The sequence below is a fragment of the Oreochromis aureus genome, linkage group 6 (assembly GCF_013358895.1).
Source record: "Oreochromis aureus strain Israel breed Guangdong linkage group 6, ZZ_aureus, whole genome shotgun sequence".
Taxonomy (NCBI): Eukaryota; Metazoa; Chordata; class Actinopteri; order Cichliformes; family Cichlidae; genus Oreochromis; species Oreochromis aureus.
Window position 1 is genome coordinate 5,852,603 of NC_052947.1, and position 27,672 is coordinate 5,880,274.

At 43.5% G+C, this 27,672-nt stretch overlaps 1 protein-coding gene across 1 annotated transcript in view; it reads right to left on the bottom strand.

Moving 5' to 3' along the window:
- The window catches only part of gpr179 (G protein-coupled receptor 179), a 31,680-nt gene extending 4,547 nt beyond the window's left edge, over positions 1-27,133 (bottom strand). The window contains exons 1-6 of the mRNA XM_039613153.1: positions 25,845-27,133; positions 24,631-24,739; positions 8,841-8,937; positions 7,645-7,865; positions 7,290-7,358; positions 1,815-1,924 (exon numbers count right to left, since the gene is read on the bottom strand). Of these exons, the coding sequence (XP_039469087.1) occupies positions 1,815-1,924; positions 7,290-7,358; positions 7,645-7,865; positions 8,841-8,937; positions 24,631-24,739; positions 25,845-26,761 (1,523 nt within the window). The 5' untranslated portion in view covers positions 26,762-27,133. The remainder of the gene's footprint in view (positions 1-1,814; positions 1,925-7,289; positions 7,359-7,644; positions 7,866-8,840; positions 8,938-24,630; positions 24,740-25,844) is intronic.
- Positions 27,134-27,672: the final 539 nt, after the last annotated feature.

Here is a 27,672-nt window from a genome sequence, read left to right on the forward strand (position 1 = left end):
AGTAGTTTTTAGTTTGTTTTTAGTTTTAGCTATTTTAGGGGGATATCTGTGTGTGCAGGTGACTATTACTGTGCATAATTATTAGGCAACTTAACAAAAAACAAATATATACCCATTTCAATTATTTACTTTTACCAGTGAAACCAATATAACATCTCCACATTCACAAATATACATTTCTGACATTCAAAAACAAAACAAAAACAAATCAGCGACCAATATAGCCACCTTTCTTTGCAAGGACACTCAAAAGCCTGCCATCCATGGATTCTGTCAGTGTTTTGATCTGTTCACCATCAACATTGCGTGCAGCAGCAACCACAGCCTCCCAGACACTGTTCAGAGAGGTGTACTGTTTTCCCTCCTTGTAAATCTCACATTTGATGATGGACCACAGGTTCTCAATGGGTTCAGATCAGGTGAACAAGGAGGCCATGTCATTAGTTTTTCTTCTTTTATACCCTTTCTTGCCAGCCACGCTGTGGAGTACTTGGACGCGTGTGATGGAGCATTGTCCTGCATGAAAATCATGTTTTCTTGAAGGATGCAGACTTCTTCCTGTACCACTGCTTGAAGAAGGTGTCTTCCAGAAACTGGCAGTAGGACTGGGAGTTGAGCTTGACTCCATCCTCAACCCGAAAAGGCCCCACAAGCTCATCTTTGATGATACCAGCCCAAACCAGTACTCCACCTCCACCTTGCTGGCGTCTGAGTCGGACTGGAGCTCTCTGCCCTTTACCAATCCAGCCACGGGCCCATCCATCTGGCCCATCAAGACTCACTCTCATTTCATCAGTCCATAAAACCTTAGAAAAATCAGTCTTGAGATATTTCTTGGCCCAGTCTTGACGTTTCAGCTTGTGTGTCTTGTTCAGTGGTGGTCGTCTTTCAGCCTTTCTTACCTTGGCCATGTCTCTGAGTATTGCACACCTTGTGCTTTTGGGCACTCCAGTGATGTTGCAGCTCTGAAATATGGCCAAACTGGTGGCAAGTGGCATCTTGGCAGCTGCACGCTTGACTTTTCTCAGTTCATGGGCAGTTATTTTGCGCCTTGGTTTTTCCACACGCTTCTTGCGACCCTGTTGACTATTTTGAATGAAACGCTTGATTGTTCGATGATCACGCTTCAGAAGCTTTGCAATTTTAAGACTGCTGCATCCCTCTGCAAGATATCTCACTATTTTTGACTTTTCTGAGCCTGTCAAGTCCTTCTTTTGACCCATTTTGCTAAAGGAAAGGAAGTTGCCTAATAATTATGCACACCTGATATAGGGTGTTGATGTCATTAGACCACACCCCTTCTCATTACAGAGATGCACATCACCTAATATGCTTAATTGGTAGTAGGCTTTCGAGCCTATACAGCTTGGAGTAAGACAACATGCATGAAGAGGATGATGTGGACAAAATACTCATTTGCCTAATAATTCTGCACTCCCTGTAATGTCTGTATCAAAAACGTATGAAATATATGACAAATATGATCAATTTCATATTATTTGATATGAGATTTACGTATATTTGTAGGTAATCACTGAAGCCAAATGTTATTTAATTATAACTGAATGCAGTTGTGGATTTATAAATAGGCCTAATTTCCTTCCAGCATACCCAGAAAAAGATCATACAAAATATCTTCCAGTAAAATAAACAAAATATTTTATAGTAAAGTTCATGTATTTTTCAAGAAATTGTGCATTTATTCAAAGTCATTAACCACTGTGCTTTGATGTTTAAGGAGAAGTTATTAAACAAAAGCACTTAATTTTAACTACACTAAATGTCAGTATCGACTATTATTAGTGCTAACCTACCTGTACATCTTTAGTGTGACTGTGCCGTAGACAATGGAGAAACCAAGCATTCGCACCCAGCGGAGCAGGATGCACCTGAAGGTGCTTGGCCTGAAGTACATGATGAAGACCTGCAGAGACAGAGAGAGAAATGCTTAGTGAAAGAAAAACTACAGTTCCACACGACAGGGTAACAAACAGTTTCTATTGGTGTATAGATAGTTGGCCCAACCAATTATTAGGTTTAGGGGGCGATCACTTCACAACTTCTTTCCCCTTAAATAATAAATGCCTTAATTTAGAAACTGCATTTCGTGTTTACTCGTCTTATCTTTGTCTAATATGTAATTTTGTTTGATAATCTACAAGATTTAAGTGCGGCAAACTTATCAAAAAATAAAAAATAAATCAAAATGTATCAAATCAGGAAGTGGGTAAACACACAACTGTATGTACATTACCAGTCAAAAGTTTGGACACACCTTCTCATTTCATGTTTTTTCTTTATTTTTAATACTTTCTACATTATAGATACAAACTGAAGACAATGGATATATGAAGCAAGATATATGGAATTATGTAGCAAAGAAAAAAAATGTTAAATAACTCAAAATATGTCCTATCTTTTAGATTCCTGAAAGTAGCCACCCTTTGCTTTGCTGACAGTTCTGCAAACCTTTGGCCTTCTCTCAATGAGCTTCATGATGTCGTCACCTGAACAGGTTTTCACTTCACAGGTGTACCTTGCCAGGGTTCATTTGTGAAATTTCATGTCTTCTTAATGGAATTGGGACGATCAGTTGTGTTGTGCAGAAGTCAGGTTGGTACACAGCTGACAGCCCTATTTGATAACTGTTAGAATTCATATTATGGAAAGAACCAGTCAGCTAAAGAGAAACAACAGTCCATGATTACTTTAAGAACTGAAGGTCAGTCAGTCAGTCAGTCAGGAAAATTGCTAAAAGTTTGAGTTCCCCAAACATGTTTCCAGACTGTGTAAGGGCTATTTGACCAACAAGGAGAGTGATGGAGTGCTGCCCCAGATGGCCTGGCCTCCACAGGCACCTGACCTAAACCCATTCGAGATGGTTTGGGATGAGATGGACTTCAGAGTGAAAGCAAAAGGGCCAACAAGTGCTCAGCATCTCAGGGAACTCCTTCAAGACTGCTGGGAAACCATTTCAGGTGACGACATGAAGCTCATTGAGAGAATGCCAAGAGTCTGCAAAGCAGTAATCAAAGGGTGGCTATTTTGATCAAATCACATTTAAAACATGTTTTGAGTTATTTCACACTTCACACTGTTTATTACATAATTCCATATGTGTTCATTCATAGTTTTGAAGTCTTCTACAATGTAAATAATCATGAAAATAAAGAAAAACCCTTCAATGACAATGTGTGTCCAAAGGTTTGACTTGTAGTGTATACATACACACACCACAACTGTTTTTACTGTTGCCTCTGCTGACCGTATAAGCGCACATCACTCCTGACTGTAATCCAGGAATTAAAACTCACTTTGCTGTGATGGCAGCATGAGCAAAACAGTGTCAGCCACTCAGGATAAGAGCATAATCTAAATCTTATAATGTAAATGCAAACATACATCACTGTGTTCAAACTACTTATACAGAATAAACCTGCTTAGAGTGACAACTTATAGAATAAAAGTCATGGCAGGAAGGCACATTTAATCAGTATAAATGGCCAGCACATAAACACTGATTGGGGTCTGTGTTATAGATCAGCGGTCCCCAACCCCTGGGCCTCGGACCGGTACCGGTCCGTGAGTCATTTGGTACCGGGCCGCGAGAGTTGAGGTTCAGGTGTGAAATGTATGGTTTTCAGGGTTTTTATCGGTTTTCAGCGTTATTTTGTTATCGTTTTTATCGTTAACTCGGTTTTCCTGGGTCTTTTCACGTGTGTTATGAATAAATCTTCTTTTTTTCGGTACCGGCATTAGTTTTATTTTGTTGTATTTATCCGCGACACCTTATTGCCGGTCCGTGAAAATATTGTCGGGCATAAACCGGTCCGTGGCGCAAAAAAGGTTGGCGACCGCTGTTATAGATGGAGCTGCACAGCAGAAAGAAATAATGTGATTGGTCAACCCAAAGATATAGTGCAGAATAAAACAATCAATGACAGAATGAATGAATCAGTCCAATAATCCAGTAACTCTAGTGATTATTTATTGGAACCCGTGTTCTCTAGTGCAGATTTGCATCATGGGGTTCTAAACCAAGCTCTCCTCTGATCTGACATTGTGTTTATTAACTATATACTCAAAAAATGACTTTAATGCTGAGACTGAAAATGAGAACACAGATATCCTGATGCCTTCTAGATGCCAGTGATATCCAATAATAAAGCTCAAATCCTCCTCAATAAAACCAGTACAGTTCATTAATATAAAAATAACGCTGCTGTTTTTATAAAGCTAAACTAATGAGTGCAGAGGGACAACAGTTGTTGTTCTCTGAAAAGTATTTACTAAGTACCAAAAAGGTACCTACTACTACACCGAGACACTCATATTGATCTTTTTTTGCTGACATTAGAAAATCCTGCTACATTAACGGGTCATGGTAGATTTCAAAACCGGGTTGAGTATGTTGGTGGGATGGTCAACAACCTTCTTTCATGCAGGGGATTTATTTGTAGATGAAATGGCAACTTTACTTCAGTGACACCCCAGTGAGATGACAGACCGAACTCTGACCTTTCATCTGGGGCTTTCAGAACTACAGTCAGCTATGTGGGCTGCAGGTCACCTTTGAATAAAAAACAAAACCCTCTTACAACATGATCCCAAATATTTGCTCATTTTCAGTCTTGCTTCCACCTCTTACGTCACCACAGCAGGTTTTAGATCTTTAATTTCATAACTGAAATATATCCTGTATCCATGTTTGTATATTTTTGCCTTCCATGTTTTCATCTGCATCATCATTTTGTATAGTTCTACACAAAAAGAACTACACAAAAAATTGACACATGTATCTCTACATTTACGTTTCTTTTTCTTCTTTTGGCTGCTCCCTTTAAGGGTTGCGACCGCAGATCACTTGCCTCTATTACATTATATCTTAATTTACATTTACAAGTACTTATTCACATAAATTGACATTTATGATATTTGCAATTATTACTGGCATTGTTATTATTATTTAGCTCTTGAATGAATACCAAATATACCTGCATGCTGCTATCTGAATAAAGGTGAGATGACTTGACTATATTTTATTTTGCCCATCATCGATAGGTTTGAATGACATGTGGGAGGGACTTCTGTATTTGCAGAGTGCGTCCTTCTTATTGACATCACACAGAGCCAAGAGTCCTGAATCCTGAGCTTTTTGTTTGCATGGATTACATGTAAGATGACTCTGTTTCATAGAAGCACGTACCACTGTAACAGCATATATAACATAATAGGTCAACTTAACTGTGTGTGCAAAACACTGCAATCCACTGCACATCTTACTTTTGTATAGCAGATTCAATAAATCTTCAAAATGAATGTGTCCTATATATTATACTGTAAAAAATAGCTTTGAATATCAAGACTTAAATATTCTTCAAATGTTAAAGTCAGCATTTTGTTTTGTTTTTTAGGCTGTCCTGTCCTACAGCTTTAACAAGCTGAATATGGTCTGCACCCACATTTACTTTGCCAAAAGGAGCTCTATAAACTCATCTTGATATCCAGTTTCTTTTTATTTTATTATTTTTATTTTTATTATTATTTTTTTTTAATAGTCTGCATGTTCTTCCTGTGTTTGTGTGGGCTCTCTTCCTCCCACAGTCCAAAGACATGCAGATAGTAGGGTTAGGATAGCTGGTGAATCTAAATTGCCCATAGGTATGAATGTAAGTGTGAATAGTTGTCTGTCTCTTTGTATTAGCCCTGCGACTTTCCAGAATTGCCATGACAGGAAGCAGCCAGCCAAAAGAAGCCGGTCACCCAGTCCAGAGCCAGCACCGGCAACTGCAAGCACCCTGGACCCCACACTCCAAGAATGCGAATGAAAGAAAGTGCTACCCCACCACCAACCAGGGCAGACACCACAAAACGTCAGCCACAGCCCACCGCGCCCAGAAGATTTGGCCTTGTAAGATGGATAGAAGATAGATGGTTGGGAAGGAAATGGAGTCATCCATTTCTGACAATAGTTCATACATTTTTATAGTAATTTGTTTGTCTAACAAGCTTGATTTGATCCATTTTGAAATGTACCATTGTACATTCTCTATTGTACTCTATTTTATTCTATTGTCTTAGAAGTAGGGATAAATATTTGATAATTCTAGACCACCATTATCTTTTGCCTTTTGTAGAGTTTTTCAACTTATTCATGATGATTTATTTTCCCATAGAAATTTTGAGATTTTGCATGCAGAGAGCAAAGTGAACCGGAGTCAAATTTCTTGTTTATGTCCACAAACTTGGCCAAATAAAGATGATTCTGATTCTTTTCATTTTACCCAAATAGATTTAGTAAACAGGTGGCAAATTGTCTCAATTGTATGTTTGAGAGACAAGACTGGCAATCAGGCCGTTACTCTCCCTACACCTCAGCTAAAGCTTGGCCTCTTCCAAATCAAAGGCCAAGGAAAATCCTGTTTCGGAATTAGGATTGTCTCATGTCTCATGATCATCCATCCATCCATCTATCCATCCAATTTGTTCCGCTTATCCAGGGCCGGGTCGCGGGGACAGCAGCCTTAGCAGAGAAGCCCAGACCTCCCTCTTCCCGGCCTTCTCCTTCACCTTGTATGGGGGAACCCCAAGGCAATCCCAGGCCAGCCAAGTGATATAATTTCTCCAGCGTGTCATGAGTCACCTCATCCTTGTCAGATGCTCAATCCACCTCAACTGGCTCCTTTCAATGTGGAGGAGCAGCGGCTCTACTCTGAGCCCCTCCCAGATGGCCGAACTATCCTTATCTCTGTTGGAGAGGCCAGCCACCTTTGGGGGAAAGCTCATTTCTGCCGCTCGTATAGGCACGTATTACATGATCATGTTTCTTTTTAAATCTACAATCTAATGCAACCACCAAATATAAAGCACCTTATGAAGCGAATCATTGCTTTATTTACATGTTCACACACTCGGCATTAAACTAAATCATCTGTAATGCGGAGCACAGCACCAGCTCTGCACACACTAAATCACTCTGTAAATCAAACTGACTGACACTTTCAGATAGATTAAAAGAAAAAAAATTCACATCTGGGTTATGTTAACGGCTCTTTAATTGGTAAAATGAATCTAAAGATTGATTGATAATCTATGACCGGAAATGAGGGAGGTTATGAAATGTGCTGACGATGAACACGCCCTTGCATTTCTCATACACGCCCTCAACCCATTCACCCTCCCTGCAAATCGTCCATTGTCACATAATCTAAGATGCGGAGCTGTGCAGTGATCCGTGAAGAGCTCTAATCTGTGGGGCTCTCAGTCGGCTGGCTCGTTCAGAAACTCACCGGGAAGTAGAGGAGCAGGGAGCCGAACAAGATCGTCTCCAGCAGCAGCAGGCCAGAAGCCCGGATCCGCTGGGGGTGGAGGAGGAGGGGAACAGCTATTATGAGAAGCTGTTGTAAACAGCAGTACAGAATATAACACACATTAATGTAATGTGGATTATGCTACTTAAACTGCTAAACTGGGGTTGATTTTATGATTAGGATTAATTATCAGACTAAAAGTTTCATACAGTAAGATGAATAAAAACTGGATTGATTTTTTTAACATAATGTATTTGGCACAGCTGTCACCGTCAACCTTTCATCTAAACATGATCCATACGGTGGCCCCGCTAAGCCAAAAGATCTGACTCACCCGGTTGCGACGATGCCGGTAGGCCACCAGCATGCTGATGAAAATGAGGAGCATGAAGACCCCCTGGATGGCGAGCACACCAGACCTAAGAAGCCAGTCCTCCTGCACCCAGCATGGGGTACCGTCCTGGCAGCTCTTACAGCCCGGCCAGCAGGGGAGACAGATGCGCATGTTCGGGTAACACATACCATTGCTGTCACTCTCATTCACAGGGGCTCCATCTGCATCGCATACAGACACATGCATCTATTCAACCTACACAAAGCCATGGCAAAACCTCATATACATGCGACCTCCACGAGGAGCTTAAAACAGTATGTTAAAAGTTTGCATAGATTGTGTCGAAATGACTTAATTTTGAAATAATCCTTTTTAGTTTTGAATTTTGACTTTGAAAGATCTGGTTTAATAATTAGCACGATTCCTGTGGTTGTAGATGGTCCAAAACCAATGGGTGATGTCATGGTGGCTGCATCTATGATTTAAATGGTCTGACTACTAAGAAAACCAGCCTAAAGAGACCTGGTAGCCTGCTGTCTTTGTAGATGGTTGAAAAGAGTTAATTTGCAATTTACCATCACTTTCTTGTTCTTTCATGGAATACAAATAAAAGTAATGTCCATATCTTTGCTTCTCAAAAGCAGAAAAAAAAAAGACAAAGGACACATTTGACCATTTTTTTCCCCATTTACTTGTATAATACAAGTAAGTTAGTTCAGTAATTAGATCACTGTAATACAGAAAGTAAATTTTGGACTGTTGATCCAACTGTGACCTCAGCCTGAAAGCCTCCAAATTGAAAAAGCTTATAGTTGAAGGTTGTATTGCCGGGTACATGGTTTTCCACATGAATTGGGATACTGTATCTAAAAATAAAATTTCATAATTTAAGTCACATGATTAATGTGCTTCAGATAACCACCACCCAGCACTTGTCTCATGATAACAACTCTCTAGTACAGCTTCTATCTGGCTGAATTAAAAAAGCTTCCCAGCTGTAAAACAATTACAACAGTATTTATCTCACACAAATGTAAACGTGTGCTCCAGTGTGGTCAATCAACTATGACAAAAAGAAAAGAAAAACATATTTTTAGACTTGATTTCTGTAAATCCTGCTAGGTCAAAGTTAAGGCAGCAACCTCCAGGGAGTTTCACAGTTAAACCAACAGATTACTTAATATCGGTGGACTTACCTGAGTCCTGAGGCGATACATCAGGGCTGTAGTATCCTTCTTTACAGCGACAGCAGTATTGACCCAATCGAAAACCCCGGCCTGGAATCGTAATACACTGCAAGAAACACGGAGTGTTTGTTTTTCCTTTCTTTTGTTGTTTATTTTTATCTCTCTCTCTCTACATCTATCTATCTATTATATATCCCTCTCTCTCTACATCATCTATCTATTATCTCTCTCTCTCTCTCTCTCTCTCTCGATAGAGATAGAGATAGAGAGATAGAGAGATATATATAGATATATATATATAGAAAGAAAGAAATAAAACTGTCCTCAGCTGGTTTATACCAGAATAAACCAGCTGTTCTCCACAGAACCAGCAAAGGTGTACTCTCAGTGGCAAGGGAACAATAAGAGAACAGCACCACCAAGGCTGCAGACGGAGCAATACTGGAAGAGCATATGGGAGAAGGACGCAACCCATAACGGCAATGCTCAGTGGCTAGTGGATCTGAGGGCAGACCATAGCGACCTCCCTGAACAGGGTCCAGTAACCATCACAGTGGCAGACATCCAAGAAAGGGTCTCCAGTATGAAGAGTTGGACAGCACCAGGCCCGACATGGTTCACGCCTACTGGCTGAAGAAGCTGACTGCACTCCACGAGGGTCTGGCAGCACAAATGAACCAGCTGCTAGTTAACGAGAGACACCCGGAATGGCTAACCGAAGGTCGGACGGTCCCATCCAACTACCGACCAATAACCTGCCTCAGTACTACATGGAAGCTCCTGTCAGGCATCATATCGGCTAAGATGAACAGGCACATGGGTCAATACATGAGCGGGGCACAGAAAGGGATTGGCAAGAATACCAGAGGCGCAAAACACCAGCTACTGGTAGACCGAACAGTCAGCCGAGACTGCAAGACCAGACTGACCAACCTGTGCACAGCCTGGATTGATTACAAGAAGGCCTATGACTCAATGCCCCACAGCTGGATACTGGAATGCCTAGAACTGTACAAGATCAACAGGACCCTAAGAGCCTTCATCAGGAACTCAATGGGGATGTGGCGTACAACACTAGAGGCCAACTCCAAGCCCATAGCACAAGTCACCATCAAGTGCGGGATCTACCAAGGAGATGCTCTGTCCCCACTGCTGTTCTGCATAGGCCCCTCAGTGAGATCATTAACGAGACTGGCTACGGATACCGACTACGGAACGGAGCGGTTGTCAGCCACCTCCTGTACATGGATGACATCAAGCTGTATGCCAAGAGTGAACGAGACATCGATTCACTGATACACACTACCAGGCTATACAGCAATGACATTGGAATGTCATTCGGACTGGAGAAGTGTAGTCGGATGGTAACTGTTGTGTTCTGTAATGTTTATATCATATTGCACCACTAGAGGGTGGTGTCGCAAAATAAGAGTAAAGCAGAGTCTGTAAAAGTTAAGTGTTAGAATAGAGTTAGATGGCTAGCTGATAAGTGATGTGTGTCACTGCTACCTCTTCGATGTAAGTTTGTGAATTCATTAAAGAGCACTGTTCTTTTATGACGACTGGTTTATTACCGGCCGCTGCTACATTTTGGCGACGAGTAACCCTGCGTGTTTTTTTCTGCTTTTGATTTTTTTGCTGAGTCGTCATGGCTGCAAACGTCCATCCGCCGCCGATGTTTTTGCCTTGCCCTGGAGATCCTGCTTTGCCCTTTAACATGTGGATGCGTATGTTCAACAATTATTTGCTTGTGATCAATGCAACAGGGAATGCTTCCCCTGAAGCACGAAGAAGAGCTACTTTACTTCACTGCTTGGGAACAGAGGGACAAAGGATTTTCTACTCACTGCCAAATACAGGTGACACTTTCGCCTCTGCTGTTACTGCCCTAGAACAACACTTTTCACCCAAGGTAAATGTTGTTGTGGAAAGACATGCTTTCAGAAAGCGAACACAAGCTTCACATGAGACTGTTATCCAGTATGTGGCCAGCTTGCGTGACCTTGCTTCTAAATGTGAGTTTGATGACAGGACAGAAGAAATGATCCGTGATCAGCTAGCTGAACATGTGTCTAGCCCCAGCATAAGAGAAAGACTCTTACTTGAACCTGATTTGACACTAGATAAAGCTGTTACACTGGCAACACAAATGGAATCTGCAGTTCAACAAGCTAAATCCATAGCTGCAGACAGCAGTACTCCAGTCCAAGCTGTGCAGTCTCACTCGCATTCCATGCAGAGGAAACATAAATACAATGCTCACCCTGCAAAGCCATCTCATGCAACAAAAACATCTAAGAACTGTTTTAGATGTGGTTCAAACAGTCATTTAGCCAACTTTCGTCAGTGTCCTGCTGCCAAAGTTACTTGTAAACTGTGTCATAAAATTGGACATTTTGCTCGTGTCTGCTGCTCATCCAAGACAAGAGATGTACGGGAAGTCCATTTACCAAAACTCACAGTCCTTTACTTAACAGATCCTTCTCATGCATCAAAAGGATTGCAATGCAGCATAAATGTGAGCACACCTACCTCATCAGCTAAGGACATTGAACTGATTGTGGACACAGGTTCTGCAGTTTCTATCCTGCCTAGCAACATCTACGAAGAGCACTTCAGTGATACGCCACTAAAACCACCTGACCTTCAAGTAGTTACATACACAAAGAAAACCATCCCTGTGTTAGGCTGCCTGCAAGTCACAGTGAGCAGAGGAAATGCATCCGCCTCAGCTGTGTTCTTTGTTGTAAGAAAAGGAACTCCTCTTCTTGGAAGAGATCTGATGGAAGCGCTGAATGTCAGCATTGCAGGCAATACTGTTCTACCTCCATGTACTGATCCTACTGCTTCTGTGATGTCTACAAACCCATCACCTGCTTCTTGCATCCCTGCTGCCCCAGATATTGGCTGTGTGCGTGCCTTTGTGCATAAAGTGAAAGTTGACCCAACAGTCAAACCTGTGCGTCAGAAGCTGCGACGTCTCCCGTTTGCTGTGAGGGCTTCAGTTTCAGCAGAACTGGATCGTTTACTCAAAGCTGGTGTCATTGAACGGATTGATGCATCACCATGGGTATCCCCAATTGTTGTGACAGGACGGAAAACTGGTGGAATAAGGCTGTGTGCAGACCTCCGTGAACCAAACAAAGCTGCGATCACTGATTGCTACCCCTTACCTCATGTAGATGAACTGTTTGCCAGCTTACAGGGTGCAAAGATGTTTTCTACAATTGATCTTGCAAATGCATACTACCAGCTGCCCCTGCATGAAGATAGCAGAGATTTGACAGCATTCATTACACATGATGGACTCTTCAGATTCTGCAGAGTACCTTATGGACTGGCCTCTGCCCCCTCAGCTTTTCAGAAAATGATGGCTGAAATCCTTAAAGACCTCCCAGGTGTCCAAAACTACCTGGATGACCTTATTGTCTACAGTAAAAGTGCAGCTGAGCATGACCAAAACCTTAGAACTGTCCTGCAGAAGCTCAAAGATGCTGGACTTGTGCTCAACGAAAACAAATGCCATTTTAGGAAGACATCGCTACGCTTCCTAGGCCATGTTGTCACTGCTGATGGCATTCTTCCTGATGAGGAGCATATTGATGCTGTTTTGAGAGCGCCTCCCCCATCTGATGCTGTTGCTCTGAGATCCTTCCTGGGCTTGGTGTCATGGTACTCCAAGTTCTTGCCAAACTTTGCAACTGTTGTAGCCCCTATGCGTGCCTGTGCTTACGACAAGAACACCTTCACATGGACTTCAGATGCACAAGCGAGCTTTGAAGAAGTAAAAAAACTCCTGGTGAATAGTCCTGCACTGGCACTGTTTGACCCTGCCTTGCGTGTTGTGATCTCTACTGATGCAAGTGACTATGGGCTTGGTGCTGTATTTGCTCAAGTGCAACCTGATGGCACAGAAAAACCTGTGGCCTTTGCTTCCCGCACACTGTCTGCAACAGAACAAAAGTACTCAACTGTTGAAAAAGAAGCTTATGCTTGTGTGTGGGCTGCAGAGAAATGGAGAACGTACTTGTGGGGCCGACGTTTTACTCTGCGGACAGACCACCAAGCTCTGACAACACTGCTGAGCACCAAAGGGATTAATAGGGCTGGAATGTGCATCGCCCGCTGGTCTGCCCGCCTCCTGTGTTTTGACTATGATGTTATTTACCGCCCAGGTTCTCAGAACTATACAGCTGACTGTCTCTCTCGCCTGCCCCTGTCTGTTTCTTCCCATCCCACATCGGATGCAGATCATGAGATGGTAGCCCAAGTTTCTGCTGCCATGTCCTCTCTTCCAGTTGTGGACTTTGACTCTGCCTGTTCAACTTGCCCTGAACTGGTTGCTTTGCGTTCACAAATACAAAGTGGCTGGCCTGCCTCAATCAAAGCACTTGATGTCACGCTTGCACCTTACTACAAAATCCGTAATGAACTCTCAACCCTAAGTGATTATGTTCTCAGAGGCTCAAGGCAGCACGGTGGCACGGTGGTTAGCACTGTTGCCGCACAGCAAGAAGGTCCTGAGTTCAATTCCACCATCAGGCCGGGGTCTTTCTGTGTGGAGTTTGCATGTTCTCCCCGTGTTTGCGTGGGTTCTCTCCGGGTACTCCGGCTTCCTCCCACCGTCCAAAGACATGCAGTTTGAGGGGTTAGGTTAATTGGATAATCCAAATTGTCACTAGGTGTGAATGTGAGCGTGAATGGTTGTCTGTCCCTGTGTGTTGGCCCTGCGACAGACTGGCGACCTGTCCAGGGTGTACCCCGCCTCTCGCCCTATGACAGCTGGGATAGGCTCCAGCGCCCCCCGCGACCCTGGAAAGGATAAGCGGAAGCGAATAGATGGAAGGCTCAAGGCTCATTGCACCACTTTCAGTGAGACCTAAACTGATTGCACTGGCACATGAAAGTCACCAAGGGATTGTGCGCACAAAACAAAGATTAAGAGATATCTACTGGTGGCCAAAAATGGACTCACAAGTTCAGTCTGCCATAACCTCATGCCTCCTTTGCCAGTCCAATGACAAAACTGCACATACTAATCCTGCTCCTCTCCAACCCGTCCCACTGCCTGATGGACCGTGGAAAAAACTTGGTCTTGACATTGTTGGGCCTTTTGATACTGCAATACCTGCTTGTAGATACGTCATAACATTGACTGACTACTACTCCAAATGGCCTGAGCTTGCCTTTTCACCTTCTGCTACTACTGATGATGTCATTCAGTTCCTCTCATCTGTCTTTAGTCGTCATGGCAACCCAGAGAACATCGTAACTGACAATGGTACACAGTTCACCTCTGTAATGTTCACCTCATTCCTCCAGAATAGAGGCATCTCCCACAGCAGAACATCTGTCTACTACCCAGCTGCAAACGGAGCAATCGAACGGTTTCATCGTGCCCTCCGCACCTGTATCCAGACAGCAATCCAGCAGTCAAAACCATGGAAGGCTACTGTGCTGGATTGGCTTCAAGTTTACCGTGCAACACCGCATGCAACTACTTCCCTCTCTCCCTATGAACTCCTGTATGGCAGGAAGATGCGTACTAAACTGGATGTCCTCCCTTTGCCTCCTGCTGTGTCTCCACTGGATGACGTTGCACGTCACTCAGTTCAGAAATATCAGTTGAAAATGCAACGTTACACTGATGGTAGGCGTCACGCACGGAAACCTTTTCTACTAGGAGAGAGTGTGAGGATAAGGAAACCCCACCATGTTCCCAAAGGACATCCCAGATTTACCCCTCCTGTAACAGTAACAAAAGCCAAAGGCTCGAATGCCTTCTTGCTGAGTGATGGAAAGATTTGGAATGCCACTCATCTAGCACGCTGTCGCCCGGTGACTGAAAAGAATGCTGACACTGCTAGGTTGCACCACACTCAGGCTGGCTCACCTACTGCCAGAAGACTGCCACGCGTCAAGTACAAACCTCGCCGGCACAAAGACTATATTGTACCATAATATGTTGCTTGAAAAAGGACATTAGAGAAATGTCATTACTTGTTCCATTTCGGGTTTAAGACGAACTGATTTCCTGCCACCAATGCACTAAGAAAAAAATTGTAATGGAAAAACTGGAATAATTTCTTTTCATTTTACAATTTCAGGCTTATTTAGCTTTTCTAGTTGTAGTATTCTGATGTTATAACTATTGCGACATTTAAGTTCACCAGTGTATGTTTGATTTGCTAAACAGTGAATTACTTTATTTCTGTACTACGCTATTTGGTGAACTCTTTTTATAAAGAGAGAGGAGATGTTGTGTTCTGTAATGTTTATATCATATTGCACCACTAGAGGGTGGTGTCGCAAAATAAGAGTAAAGCAGAGTCTGTAAAAGTTAAGCGTTAGAATAGAGTTAGATGGCTAGCTGATAAGTGATGTGTGTCACTGCTACCTCTTCGATGTAAGTTTGTGAATTCATTAAAGAGCACTGTTCTTTTATGATGACTGGTTTATTACCGGCCGCTGCTACAGTAACAAAGAGAGGGAAGGTAGTCAGAACTGAGGGGACTGAACTACCAGAAGGCAACATTGCAGACATAGAGGACAGTTACAAGTACCTGGGGATCCCGCAGGCGAATGGGAACCATGAAGAGGCCGCTAGGAAAGCTGCAACCACCAAGTACCTGCAGAGGGTCAGGCAAGTCCTGAGGAGTCAGCTGAACGGTAAGAACAAGATCCGGGCCATCAACACCTACGCCCTGCCCGTGATCAGGTACCCTGCTGGTATAATAAGCTGGCCAAAGGAGGAGATAGAAGCCACTGACATAAAGACAAGAAAGCTCCTGACCATGCATGGAGGGTTTCACCCCAAGTCCAGCACCCGGAGGCTGTACGCTAAGCGGAAGGAAGGGGGCCGGGGACTGGTGAGTGTCAGCACCACAGTCCAGGATGAGACAAGAAACATCCACGAATACTTCATGAAGATGGCCCCAACTGACAGCGTGCTCAGTGAATACCTCAGGCAGCAGAAACCCAAGAAAGAGGAGGAAGGCGAGGAACCATCATGGAAGGACAGGCCCCTGCACGGTATGTACCACCGGCAGATAGAGGAGGTGGCTGATATCCAGAAATCCTACCAGTGGCTGGACAAAGCTGGACTGAAAGACAGCACAGAGGCACTAATCATGGCAGCACAAGAACAAGCTCTGAGTACAAGATCCATAGAGGCTGGGGTCTATCACACCAGGCAAGACCCCAGGTGCAGGCTGTGTAAAGATGCCCCAGAGACAATCCAGCACATAACAGCAGGGTGCAAGATGCTAGCAGGCAAGGCATACATGGAACGCCATAACCAAGTGGCCGGCATAGTGTACAGGAACATCTGTGCCGAGTATAACCTGGAAGTCCCAAGGTCAAAATGGGAGATGCCCCCAAGGGTGGTGGAGAATGACCGAGCTAAGATCCTGTGGGACTTCCAGATGCAGACGGACAAAATGGTGGTGGCTAACCAACCGGACATAGTGGTGGTAGACAAACAGAAGAAGACGGCCGTAGTGATCGATGTAGCGGTCCCAAATGACAGCAATATCAGGAAGAAGGAACACGAGAAGCTGGAGAAATACCAAGGGCTCAGAGAAGAGCTCGAGAGGATGTGGAGGGTGAAGGCAACGGTGGTCTCCGTGGTAATCGGAGCACTAGGTGCGGTGACTCCCAAGCTAGGCGAGTGGCTCCAGCAGATCCCGGGAACAACATCGGAGATCTCTGTCCAGAAGAGCGCAGTCCTGGGAACAGCTAAGATACTGCGCAGGACCCTCAAGCTCCCAGGCCTCTGGTAGAGGACCCGAGCTTGAAGGATAAACTGCCCGCAGGGGCGAGATGGGTGGTTTTTTTTTAGTTTTTTTTTTTTATATACACGTGTGTGTGTGTGTGTGTGTGTGTGTGTGTGTGTGTGTGTGTGTGTGTGTGAATTATGGGTGCATGCTTTTTTATGCAGTAACCACAGTTTGTATACAAACAGCAGAGGGTCAAGAGATGTTTTTACTTGTGGTTTTACGTGGGTGAAGACTAGTCTCTGGTCTCTTTAATATTTTCCAGAGGAAAACTATTTTCAGTTTCAGTGGGAGTGTTTTCAAAAAACAGAGCACATGTTTAAGTTTTATAATGTAGTTTTTCTAAAACATGGAAACACTCCTTGATTACTGGAGCATTTTGGCATGAGCGACTTCTCTAATGCTACAATTTTTTCAAGCTTAAGGGTCGTGTCCCCATCATGGAAGCAGTGGCTTACATAAACACCTTGTAATAAAAGTTCACACAGGTGCCCACTTGAGAAGTGCAGGGTAACAGCAAATGTTTAACAGATGTCAGTATGTGCTTAGTGCAGAGGGGAAGGGTGATGTGGTGCTCCAGTGTTTGGCTGAAGGATAGTCTGACATGTAGATATCACCTCATAGATATTTAGATGAGTTCCTAAGATGTTTTTGTAAAGTTGATGTCAAATCAGTTAGAATGATAACTCCGTAATATATGATATGCCATCAGGGTACCATAAAGTTTACCTTACTAATACACAAATTTTAACACACTTTTGCATCAAAAGTATGAAAGTTCCTAGAAACTCCAGCGTGTCACTGAAACTGCGTAGTGCGTTTCCAAGAAACAGAACATTAGTGAAAAACACAGCAGACCGCAATACTGCATTTTCCTCTTACACTTTAACTGGTTTATGTGGTAAGCATCTCTATCTGAATTAAAGACATAACAAAGTAAACACATGTTTCTTTTATAATGGATTGGATTTATATAGCGCTTTTCAAGGCACCCAAAGCGCTTTACAACTCCGTTATTCATTCACTCTCACATTCACACACTGGTGGAGGCAAGCTACAGTTGTAGCCACAGCTGCCCTGGGGCAGACTGACAGAAGCGAGGGTGCCGTATCGCGCCATCGGCCCCTCTGGCCAACACCAGTAGGCGGTAGGGTACAGTGTCTTGCCCAAGGACACAATGACCAGGACAGAGAGCCCGGGAATCGAATCGGCGACCTTCCAGTTACAGATGCGCTTCCCAACCCCCAGTGCCACAGTCGCCCATGCCACGGTCGCCCATGCCACGGTCGCCCATGCCACAGTCGCCCTGCTCTTTTGGTCCCCAGGCTATGATTTTTTTACTTTAGTGGAGCTATCATCTGAATTTCAGAAGCGGGACCACTCCTCCTTCACGCCCCTTCTGACCTCAGACTATAAATGCCCCCTTCTCCAATACCTGCTGTTCTCATTTCCATGCCCCACCCTTCCCCCCCTTTTCCCCTCTCTTCTCCTCTCCTCTCCTCCTCCCTTCCTTCCTTCACTTCTCGTTAGTACATGGGGATCTGCCCGGCCTGGGAGCCGTCACCAGTCCCCTTCGAGGCCTTCCCCAAACTGCAGCACCAGTTCATACTTCCTCATCCCTCTTTGCTCATCGTTTCCGAGGATGTGGTCCCAGCTAGTGAAATTTAATTTAATTTTCACTCTGATAATGAATTGTGCCACAGATTTTATATAGTATTGCTGAGCCATAATACGTGTTTTATAAAGAGAAAATAGACAAGGCGGTGCATGCATCTAACAATCTCGGGACATAAACATGAAAGTAGATCATGTTTAGATGGGAAAACAAAAAGAGCTGGGAGCCAAAAAACAAAGCTAGACTAGACTATGTGTCCCAGGTTAAAATCATGTTGACCTGTGAGGATATGAAACAGCAGCACATTAAAAACAGGGTCACATTACTCTCTCTTTCACTCTATTTCCCTCTGATGCTAGCTTCAATTTAGCTTCAGCTGGGACAGAGAAACAAATGCGCGCACACACACACACACACACACACACACACACGCCGCGTGTTAATCTAAGTTAAAAGCTAAATGGATACATAATGCCTCAACTGAGAGCATTATCCTTTTCTAGAGAAATCCCGTTCAACAGCAAATAGTCACTCACACACACACGCACGCACTGTATACATAAACTCACAGCTCCCTTATCAGATGCTAATGGCACAGGTTGAACATTAATGTGATGTGGATTATACACAGCACATCTCAAGCAGATATTTGTAGTAAATCAGTAGATTCACTCTGTAACGTTTAAGCTGAAACTTACCAGCCACTTCTAAAGCTTTACAGCCTTTTGGCTTCCTCAGAGCCTCAGGTTTTGACAATGGGGGGTTATTGTAGCATAAGAGCAAATCAAGTATAAATGACAAACGGTCAACTTTTGTTGTTTAACCTTTCAATCCTGTACTTTGGTCCTCTCTCCAGTAAAACCTTACATAAGTGCACATACACAGCCCAAGTCAAATTATACACAGTAAACAATAAGTTGTGTTTTAATGATAACTCTATGTAAAAATTAATTTAAAAACATCATACTGGTATTGCATTTTGTTTTTTAAATTTAAAGTCAAATTTTCACCTACAACCAATTCACAATAGCCTCTGTAGGGGAACCATGTGGAAAAGCAATTCCCCCCTAAAAAAGAGATAAGAGAGAAGAAACGGGCTAGAATTTAAAAAAGGAATGACTGCACATTTTCAGGGAATCTCTCCAAGAGCAAAAATGACACCGTTGTACTGGATCACAAACATTAAAAGCACCACAGATAGTAACCAGTGAAAAAGGCAAGACAGAAAGATGAGTACAGCTGGCTCAATGGTTCCTTAAAAGAAGTGTCAACACAGAGAACCTCTGTCCACTGTCAACGGTGTTTGGAGGAGAGGGCTTCCCACTCCATCCTACCATTATTTATTGTGAGGTTTGATATGGTGATAGATGACAAGCCAATGACAGAGCAGATTATTGGACAACCAGGACAGAAGAAATGGATGTCCCAGTACAACCCAGGTAATGCAGGATGGGACAAAGGGTGCCATGTGGATTTGGGGATTTTTTTGGAGTGCTCTGCTCTTGTGTTTCAGACCTCTGTGAGTGTAGTGCATAAAAGGGAAGTATGTCAGCGGGCTGGATTATTGCAATAATCCATCAGATCATCCTGCAGCCTGCCACCCAGAACAGCCATCTTTAAATAGATGGCTGAGATGAGAGGTAGAGGATGGGTCTGCAAAGACAGCCTGGCAGGGAAAGAGAAACCAAGGTTGGACGGGCGGGGTGCAGCAGGTACAACAGTTTAAGAGGCCAAAATGAAGTAATGAGCACCACCACACAGGGCTTAAACCTTTTTGAGATCACAAACTTTTTAGAGTGTGCATGCAAGATGTAACTAAAAAGAATATAAACAGACATGTTTTCCATATTAGCTTTAGGTCAGGGCTCAGAGTGAGTTCTTTACAGTTACTTTACAGTAACTAGGAAAATAACCTCAGCAGAAAAACGTCAACATCTAAGAAGACAGCAGAGAAGCCCTATCTGCTGATGAAAATTTATTAAGTTTATTAAGGCTGGTAAAAACAATACAAAACAAGAGGCAGAGATAAGCTAAACGATAACCTAAACTGGGGAAACTAAAGATAAACATAAAAAACCAAAACATGAAACTCGACGTGGATACAAAGACACCTGGAACCAAGAACAACAGACAACCTAACGATGAATGAACAGAAACACACAGACTAAATACACACAAGGGTGATTAGGGGAAGTGGAAACACATGGGGAAACAGCTGACACTAATCTGACATGATGAGACAAAAGAAGCAAAGTTAACTACACTGACATAGGACACAAACCTTCAAAATAAAACAGGAAACATGAGACGCAGATATGACAATACAAAGTTGATAACATAAAACACGCAGCATGAAACACATAAAGGGTGAGGGAAACTTAAATACAGGGGAGGAAAACACAAGAGGAATCTAATAAACAAATGAACTTTGCTAACCTAATGAACTTAAACATAAGCATCAACATCAAAATAAACTAGAACTTAAAACGCTGGGTCAACATGACCCAGGAACATGACAGTTTCATTGTTCTGTTTATGCAAGATGTACTCCAACTCACCTTTGTTAATGGAAAGAAGGTGGTATGGCCGCCTTTATTCCATATTTGTACATTAGATGTCAAGGAGACATAAGCAGAAGGGACTCAAACGCCAGACTCCAAGTGAATGTGAGTTGTCATCAGGATGGTTCATCGGCTACTGTCTTGGGCGGAGCTGCCTGCCTCACACCTGAACCACAAGGGACTATTTAAGCCAGCACGACCAGCTACTCATCACCAGTTTGTTTAGTCTCCATACCATCCTGTCCTGGAGTCAAGGTTCACTTCCTTCGTTGCCATTTCCCATTTCCCTGGCCCTGCGTACTACTGTGGCTCCGATCGCGGTGTCTTAGAACAGCCTCTCCCATAAGCTGTTCCCACTTCCTCCGGCTCCTACATTACCCCTGTGTTTCCTCGTGTTTTTGCCTGACCCCCTCTGTAAATAAAGTATTGTATATAGTTCGCAGCCAGTGTATTGAGTCTGCTTCTGGGTGCCGCCTCCGTGTGAATTCCAGTTCATGACTCCACCTCGCTTGACGGGAATTTATTTATTTTGTGGTTTGCAGATAGGAAAACTTCTCCGGTGACTTTATAGCCAGCAGCTCCCGACACAGTCAGCATGAGACTCACATTTTTTTCCCTTTACACAGACGCATTGGAGGACCAGACAGACATGTTTCTCATGCTCCTGCAGGATCAGTATATCAGTATATCATCAAGGTACACAAACACAAAATGATTAATTAATTAATTAAAGTCCCTTAGGACATTATTAACCGGGACCTGAAACACAGCTGGAACATTTGTCAAAAGAAAAGGCATTACCAGATACTCAAAGTGGCCAGGATGCATACTAAACACAATTTTCCACTCATGTCTTTTTCTCATTCTCACCAGATGAAAAGGGTTGGAAGGTTACAGTTTTGTGATGATAGTGTCGCCTTGAAAGAGTCAAAATGCTGAGGTGAGGAGTGGTAAGGGTTTTTTTTCTGTAATTTTGTTCATGCTGCGGAAATCTATGCAGAGGCAAAGTGTTTCATCCTTTTTCTTGATGAAGAAAAACTCAGCACTAAGAGGAGATGACGATGGAAGGATAATACCAGCAGCAAGACTCTGTGGTACATTTCTCCATGGCTTCTTGTTGGGGTTTAGACAGACTAAATAAGCGGCTGATGGGCAAAGGTGCTCCGGGTAGGAGGTCTAAATTTTATCCCACTCTGGAATTAATAAAAGCTTTGAGTGACTAAATTTGGGAATTGATGGTGATTTTAGCCAGAACCATGAGCCTGAGTAGGAAGGAGTTCTCAGAAAGCCACCAGAATCTACACCGTGCCAGGCATGGCCTTTTGGCTGCACCAGAAATGTTGCTGCAAAGGCGCTTTTGTTACTGCAATACAGACAGACACCAGCCACAAAACGTTTTCTTCGTGTCTGTGGATACAGCTGGGCCTGACCAAGCTGAATCTGGCTGCTTCATCTTGGTTGGATCGTTCTGTCAAGGAGACGTGAATAGAAGAAGGATTCAAACGCAGGGCTCCAAGTGAACGCCAGCTCATTTATTTACAGTGACTCTTAAACAACAGTTCAGAAAGGTAGCGAACAGTAGTAACAGTCCAGTCTCCTCAAAGGTTTCCTCAAAATCTTAACACTATCCAGTCTTCTCCCAAATCCACACAAGAACCAGCTCACTAGTTCACATCTTGAAAGGCAATCCTGGGCACAAAAACAGGAAGGTAAGAATCTATTTCGCAGGCAGGCAACCGCAACAGCAAGACTAGGAGACATGCTGCATTAACTGTTTCTCTAGCCATGATCCAGTGAAGTCTCTGTTGGTTCATTATGAAACAACCAAACAAGGTCATCAGGAGCAGGTGTGTGGTTGACGCCAGGTGTGTGGGAACCAGAAGGCAGGAAACCAACCATGTCATGACACACACACACACACACACACACACACACACACACACACACACACACACACACACACACACACACACACACACACACACACACACACACACACACACACACACAAGAGTTTTGACAAGAACACCATTGGCTGAAATACACACCCAAACCATGATAGAGCCTCCACTGTGTTTTACAGATGGCAGTAGACTCATACTGTTAGACCTTTTCTCAGCCCTGTGTCCTGAGATCCTGTGTCAGGTCTTTGTTGGATTTTTTCCTAGGACACGACTTTCAGATAATGTTCATCTGCTGTAGATAGTTGCCACTTTTTTTTCCCTCCACTTGTTCAGTTTCCTCAAAGGACACACTGCACAGCAAGTCACACCAAGACATGCCAGGTTTTCAGCTAATAAAAACTCTTTAGGAAACAAACTTGTTGGTACAAAAATACTATTTTACGTCTGTTAGTTTTGCTTTTGCCCAGAAGGCAAGTCCCAAAATTAGACAAAACTCTCCAACAGCTCTCTGAAGTCAGAGCTTTTGACTCACAGAGATTACTTTTACATGTGCCAACCTCAGTATTCTAAACTTTAGTCATGCTTAAACGCATACAACACAGGAAATAAGAATAAATAAAATGTATTTTATTTATTTCTTTAATTTACAATACAACCTGAGAAAAGTTGTTCTTATCATTCTTTATCATTTTAAGTAATTGGTTGAGTAATTGTTACTCAAACATGCAGAAACAGCTGTCAGGAAGTAAAATAAAAGCTCTGCTGTAACTAAATCACTCAACAAATGTGAGATGTGGGAGGTGATTTGGAGATCAACACCAGGCTATGTCAGGACATATCTTCCCCTCTTTCAATTTCTACATTTTCCCTAAAAATTTCTACATTTTCTCTAAAAAGAAATCAAGCAATGGATGCACACGTGATCTTGATATCAACCTTTTTTAAAAAAAAAATTCAACCACAACAGGCAGTATAAAGGCTGAGAGGCTTCTCCTAATGCCCTGTTACTATTGTTGGTACTCTGGTGTAGTGCAGGTACTGTACAGTATGTACAATGTAGCGTTACCTAGTTCCCCCTCTCACAGTCCTTTCTTTCTCCTTACTTTGAATTATCTAGTAAACATTTCAGGCTTCATCCTCAAAAGAGAAAGGAGACAATTAGTACGTGAAACGATGTGTAAAACAATGAATATAAGTATAATCTCAAAACTCCAGAAAAAATAGGTCTGATCCCATGTGAGATTTAAAATAGATATTTTGTGTAAGAGTCTGATTAATGATGAAATACTGACTACCCTACTATGGCAGTAGAAGTGGCAGACACTTTTAGATTCATGAAGAACAAACAACACTTGTTCTTGCCTTGTGATCCAGATGTTACAATCATACTGGAATAATATCGCTTACAATAGGTATTATAATAGGCAATGTGCTAAAATGTTCCAAATAAAAATACTCATGTGCTGACTTAAAGATGTTTGAGAAAGTTTAACATTGTCACCATATATGTTTATTGGCTAGCATGCTAGCAGTTCCTTCTTAGTCATAATGTACTGTAGGTTTGAAGGTACCGTGCTTTTAAAAAGTATGTACAGCAATTACACTTCTATCGAAAACAATTCAATCTATCCAATGTTCCTAATGTTCCCATGTCAATGTCCTTGAAATTTAACCTTGACCAAAAAAATGAAAAAGGAATGACATCACCAAAGCCATGGAGTTTCATCCAATTTTGCTCAGTTATCTGTCAGTCAGGTCATGTATATTGAGATAGATGGTACCAGATGAAAACTCAGGGACCGTCACAACAAAATCTCTAATACTGGCGCCATTTTTCATGGCAATTTGGTTGTGTCCAGCCAGCCAAGCAACAAAAACACAAAATCTTGACTTTCTGTCCCTATCTCAAAGATACTTTCAGTCCCTGGTCTACACTGTGTTTACCTCCATGGTGGTGCGGTTGCACTGGTGAGTATCAGCAAACCAGCCTTCCCCTGTTGCACACTGGTCCAAGTCAATGTCCTGAATGTTGACATCCACACGGATCACACCTCTAAAGCCGAACACACAGACAGTGGGGGAGTGGGTCACAGATGTGTGACAAAATAAAGAAACAAGAGTGGCTCCACATGAGGTGTTCTTTTTCATCACACATCTTCATGTCCCAAAGACCTCACCGTGCCATATTATTTCAATGGAGCACTTCCCTCTCAGACCGCAGGCTTACTTTCTAAAAGTAGAATTTAAGGCAGAGAAGATAACTTGGAAAAGCTGTGGAACCAGCTTCCAGTTTCTCTCAGGAGACAGACACTCTCTCCACTTTGAATATTAGGCTTCTTTTTTTTTAGTAAAGTTTACAGTTAGGGCTGGCTCAGGTAACCCTCAGCCATGCCTTAATTATGCTGCAATAGCCTAAGGCTGCTGGGGGACTTCCCATGATCCAACCACTCTTCCATTCCCCTCTTTTTTACTGCCCATGTGTTTATATCTCACTGTTTCAGGTCAATAACTTTTGACTTCTCTCTAGACTGTGTTTTGTCCTGTTGAACTGAATTGAATTGCTACTATATATTTTGCCTGACCATGCAAGGCATTCTATTTCAAATGTTATATTTAATTAAACTCTTCAAACACATTCAAACACAAGTGTTATTGTAAATTAATTTCAGAGTGCTAGCTTCTGTCATTTTCAGCGGGTAAAACGGGCTTGGATTTTTGTTTAAACTACTCTGCTCACAGTGACCAATCAATACAACAGGTGTTTAAATGGTCTTATTAGGCATAAAAATTACGACTTAAAAGTTATTTTAATACCCTCACATTACTAAGAGTATTCAAAGGACTGAAAAAAGTGCTCCCAATGTGGATGCAAATTTCTCTGTTCATAATATAAAACGTATAATAGCATTTTATGACTGGAAAATGTCATTGCCACCACTGATTGACAGCTCATCACACAGATCAATGGATTCACATCAGTTACTAGGACGGAAACTGAATGAACATTCATAAACCAAACATTTTAAAGTGAACCAACCCAATTTCTATAATTACTGACATCATCAGAGGTGTCACTTCTATGTGTGTGCTTCTATTTATGTGACTGTTATTGCTTGCTTTGTGCGTGTTTGCTTGTTTGTGTGTGTGCAGGCCCTAACCTGAATTCTGGTGTCAGGTCGGGCTTGAGGCCATAGAAGGAGGTGGAGAGAGTGAGCATCCAGCCAGGCACAAAGCGTTCATCCATACAGTCCAGAAAAGGAGCACTATCCCAGCGTACCCCACTGCGATTGGTCACATAGCTGTCACCCTGCCCCCACTTAGGTGTGTCCAAGGTGTTGAGGTCATTGAGGAGCACTCGTTTGGACAGGGCTGTAATTGGCTGGCTGGACTCTGGGAATTTCAGTTTTCTGAACCAGCTGTCATCAGGGGCAGGGGCAGGTGGGTGCAGGCTCTCCCATGCCTTGGATAAATCCTGGAGGATGATTGTCTGCACCTTAGCCATTTGGGTGCGAGTTGCATGGAGCACTAGCTGCGGCACCTGGGCAGTTGGGTCAGCATCAAACGTAAACAGGGCCCGCCGGATGAGCACATCAGCCTCTAGAAGGGCACGGACCAGGGCATGGTACCACTCCATATCCTCTTGCACCGTGCTCTCATGCAGGTCACTAGCTTGGAAGATCATGTTAAGAAAGTTGGCAGTGTTGGCTAGTGCATCCATAGCTGGCCTGAGGGGGGCGGTGAAGCTGAAGGGCAGGGGTCCCATCTGCCCACGGGTGCTATACGCCCGTGAACAGCGGCCCACTACCAGAGTCGAGGGGTCTCCGGTGTACAGAAATGTCTCTGCCGGTGACCAGTCATCCTCTATTTCTATGGGAGCTTCTGAAGGGGCAAACCCCGAAGCCTCTGCAGCAATGGAGGAAGTGGAGGGGCTGGTGGAGTTTTCTGAAGTTCTTGTATTGTTTGTCAATGAGTCAGTGCTGTTGGCCGTCTCCACTGTGACGCCTGATGGGAAATCTGAAGCCACCTGCGCTCTGAGGACGGATGGCAGCAGGAGGAGAAGCCAAACGGGATCCATCCTGGATGCACGCTGACGAAGAAAAATAGGGGGGGAAATAACTGAAGGGGTCACTCAGCTAAAGCACTCTTTGCCGCTTTTGTAATTCCTTTGAAGTGATAACCCGTCACATGTTGATTTGAACTTTTTATCTTCACATTTGGTCCAGTAAGAATGCTGCCACTCGTTCTGCTGAGCTCTCACTCACACTCGGAGCGCACAGCTCCATCTGTGCGCCGCACGGAACCATGCACGCCTGAGCTCGTGTCAACACGAAGATGTAGTTGAACCTGCGAGTCCAGGGTGGTGGTGCAAAGATAAAACTGACGAGGGGAGCAATCTCCGCATTTCTGTTTCCCATAAGGTGCCTCTAGCGTGCCGTGCCGCTCAGTCTCCGTTTCTCGTGTTTTACAATCAGCAGTGCAAAGAAAACGCAGTGTGCGCAGCAAGAAGGAGGAGGGAAGAAAAACCTCAAACTTAGGGCTCCCTGCGTCAGGTGGGAGGAGGAGGAGAGGAGGAGAGATGTTGTAGAGATGGAGGGATTAAGAGAGAGAGCAGACTTCTCCCTTCTTCTTCTGCCTCCCTCTCTGCTATCTGTTGCTCCACAGAGCTTCCAGCCCGTCGGGTGGAAGCTCGTGATGCTCGTCCCACCCCTCTCTGCCGTCGTTCCCTCTCTCCTTGCCTCCCGCCCTACGTCCTCCCCTTGCTTTCATTCAGCTCTGAACTCTCACCAGTGCTTAAAGGTGATGAGAGTGGTACATCTGTGTGTGTGTGTGTGTGTGTGTGTGTGTGTGTGTGTGTGTGTGTGTGTGTGCGTGCGTGCGCGCGTGCGCGGGCATGTTCACAAAGCAGAGGATGATGCATTCAGTCAGAGATGAGGGTTAAGCTCTGCTGCATTTGGACATCCATCAGAAATATCTCTGCTGGCTGCA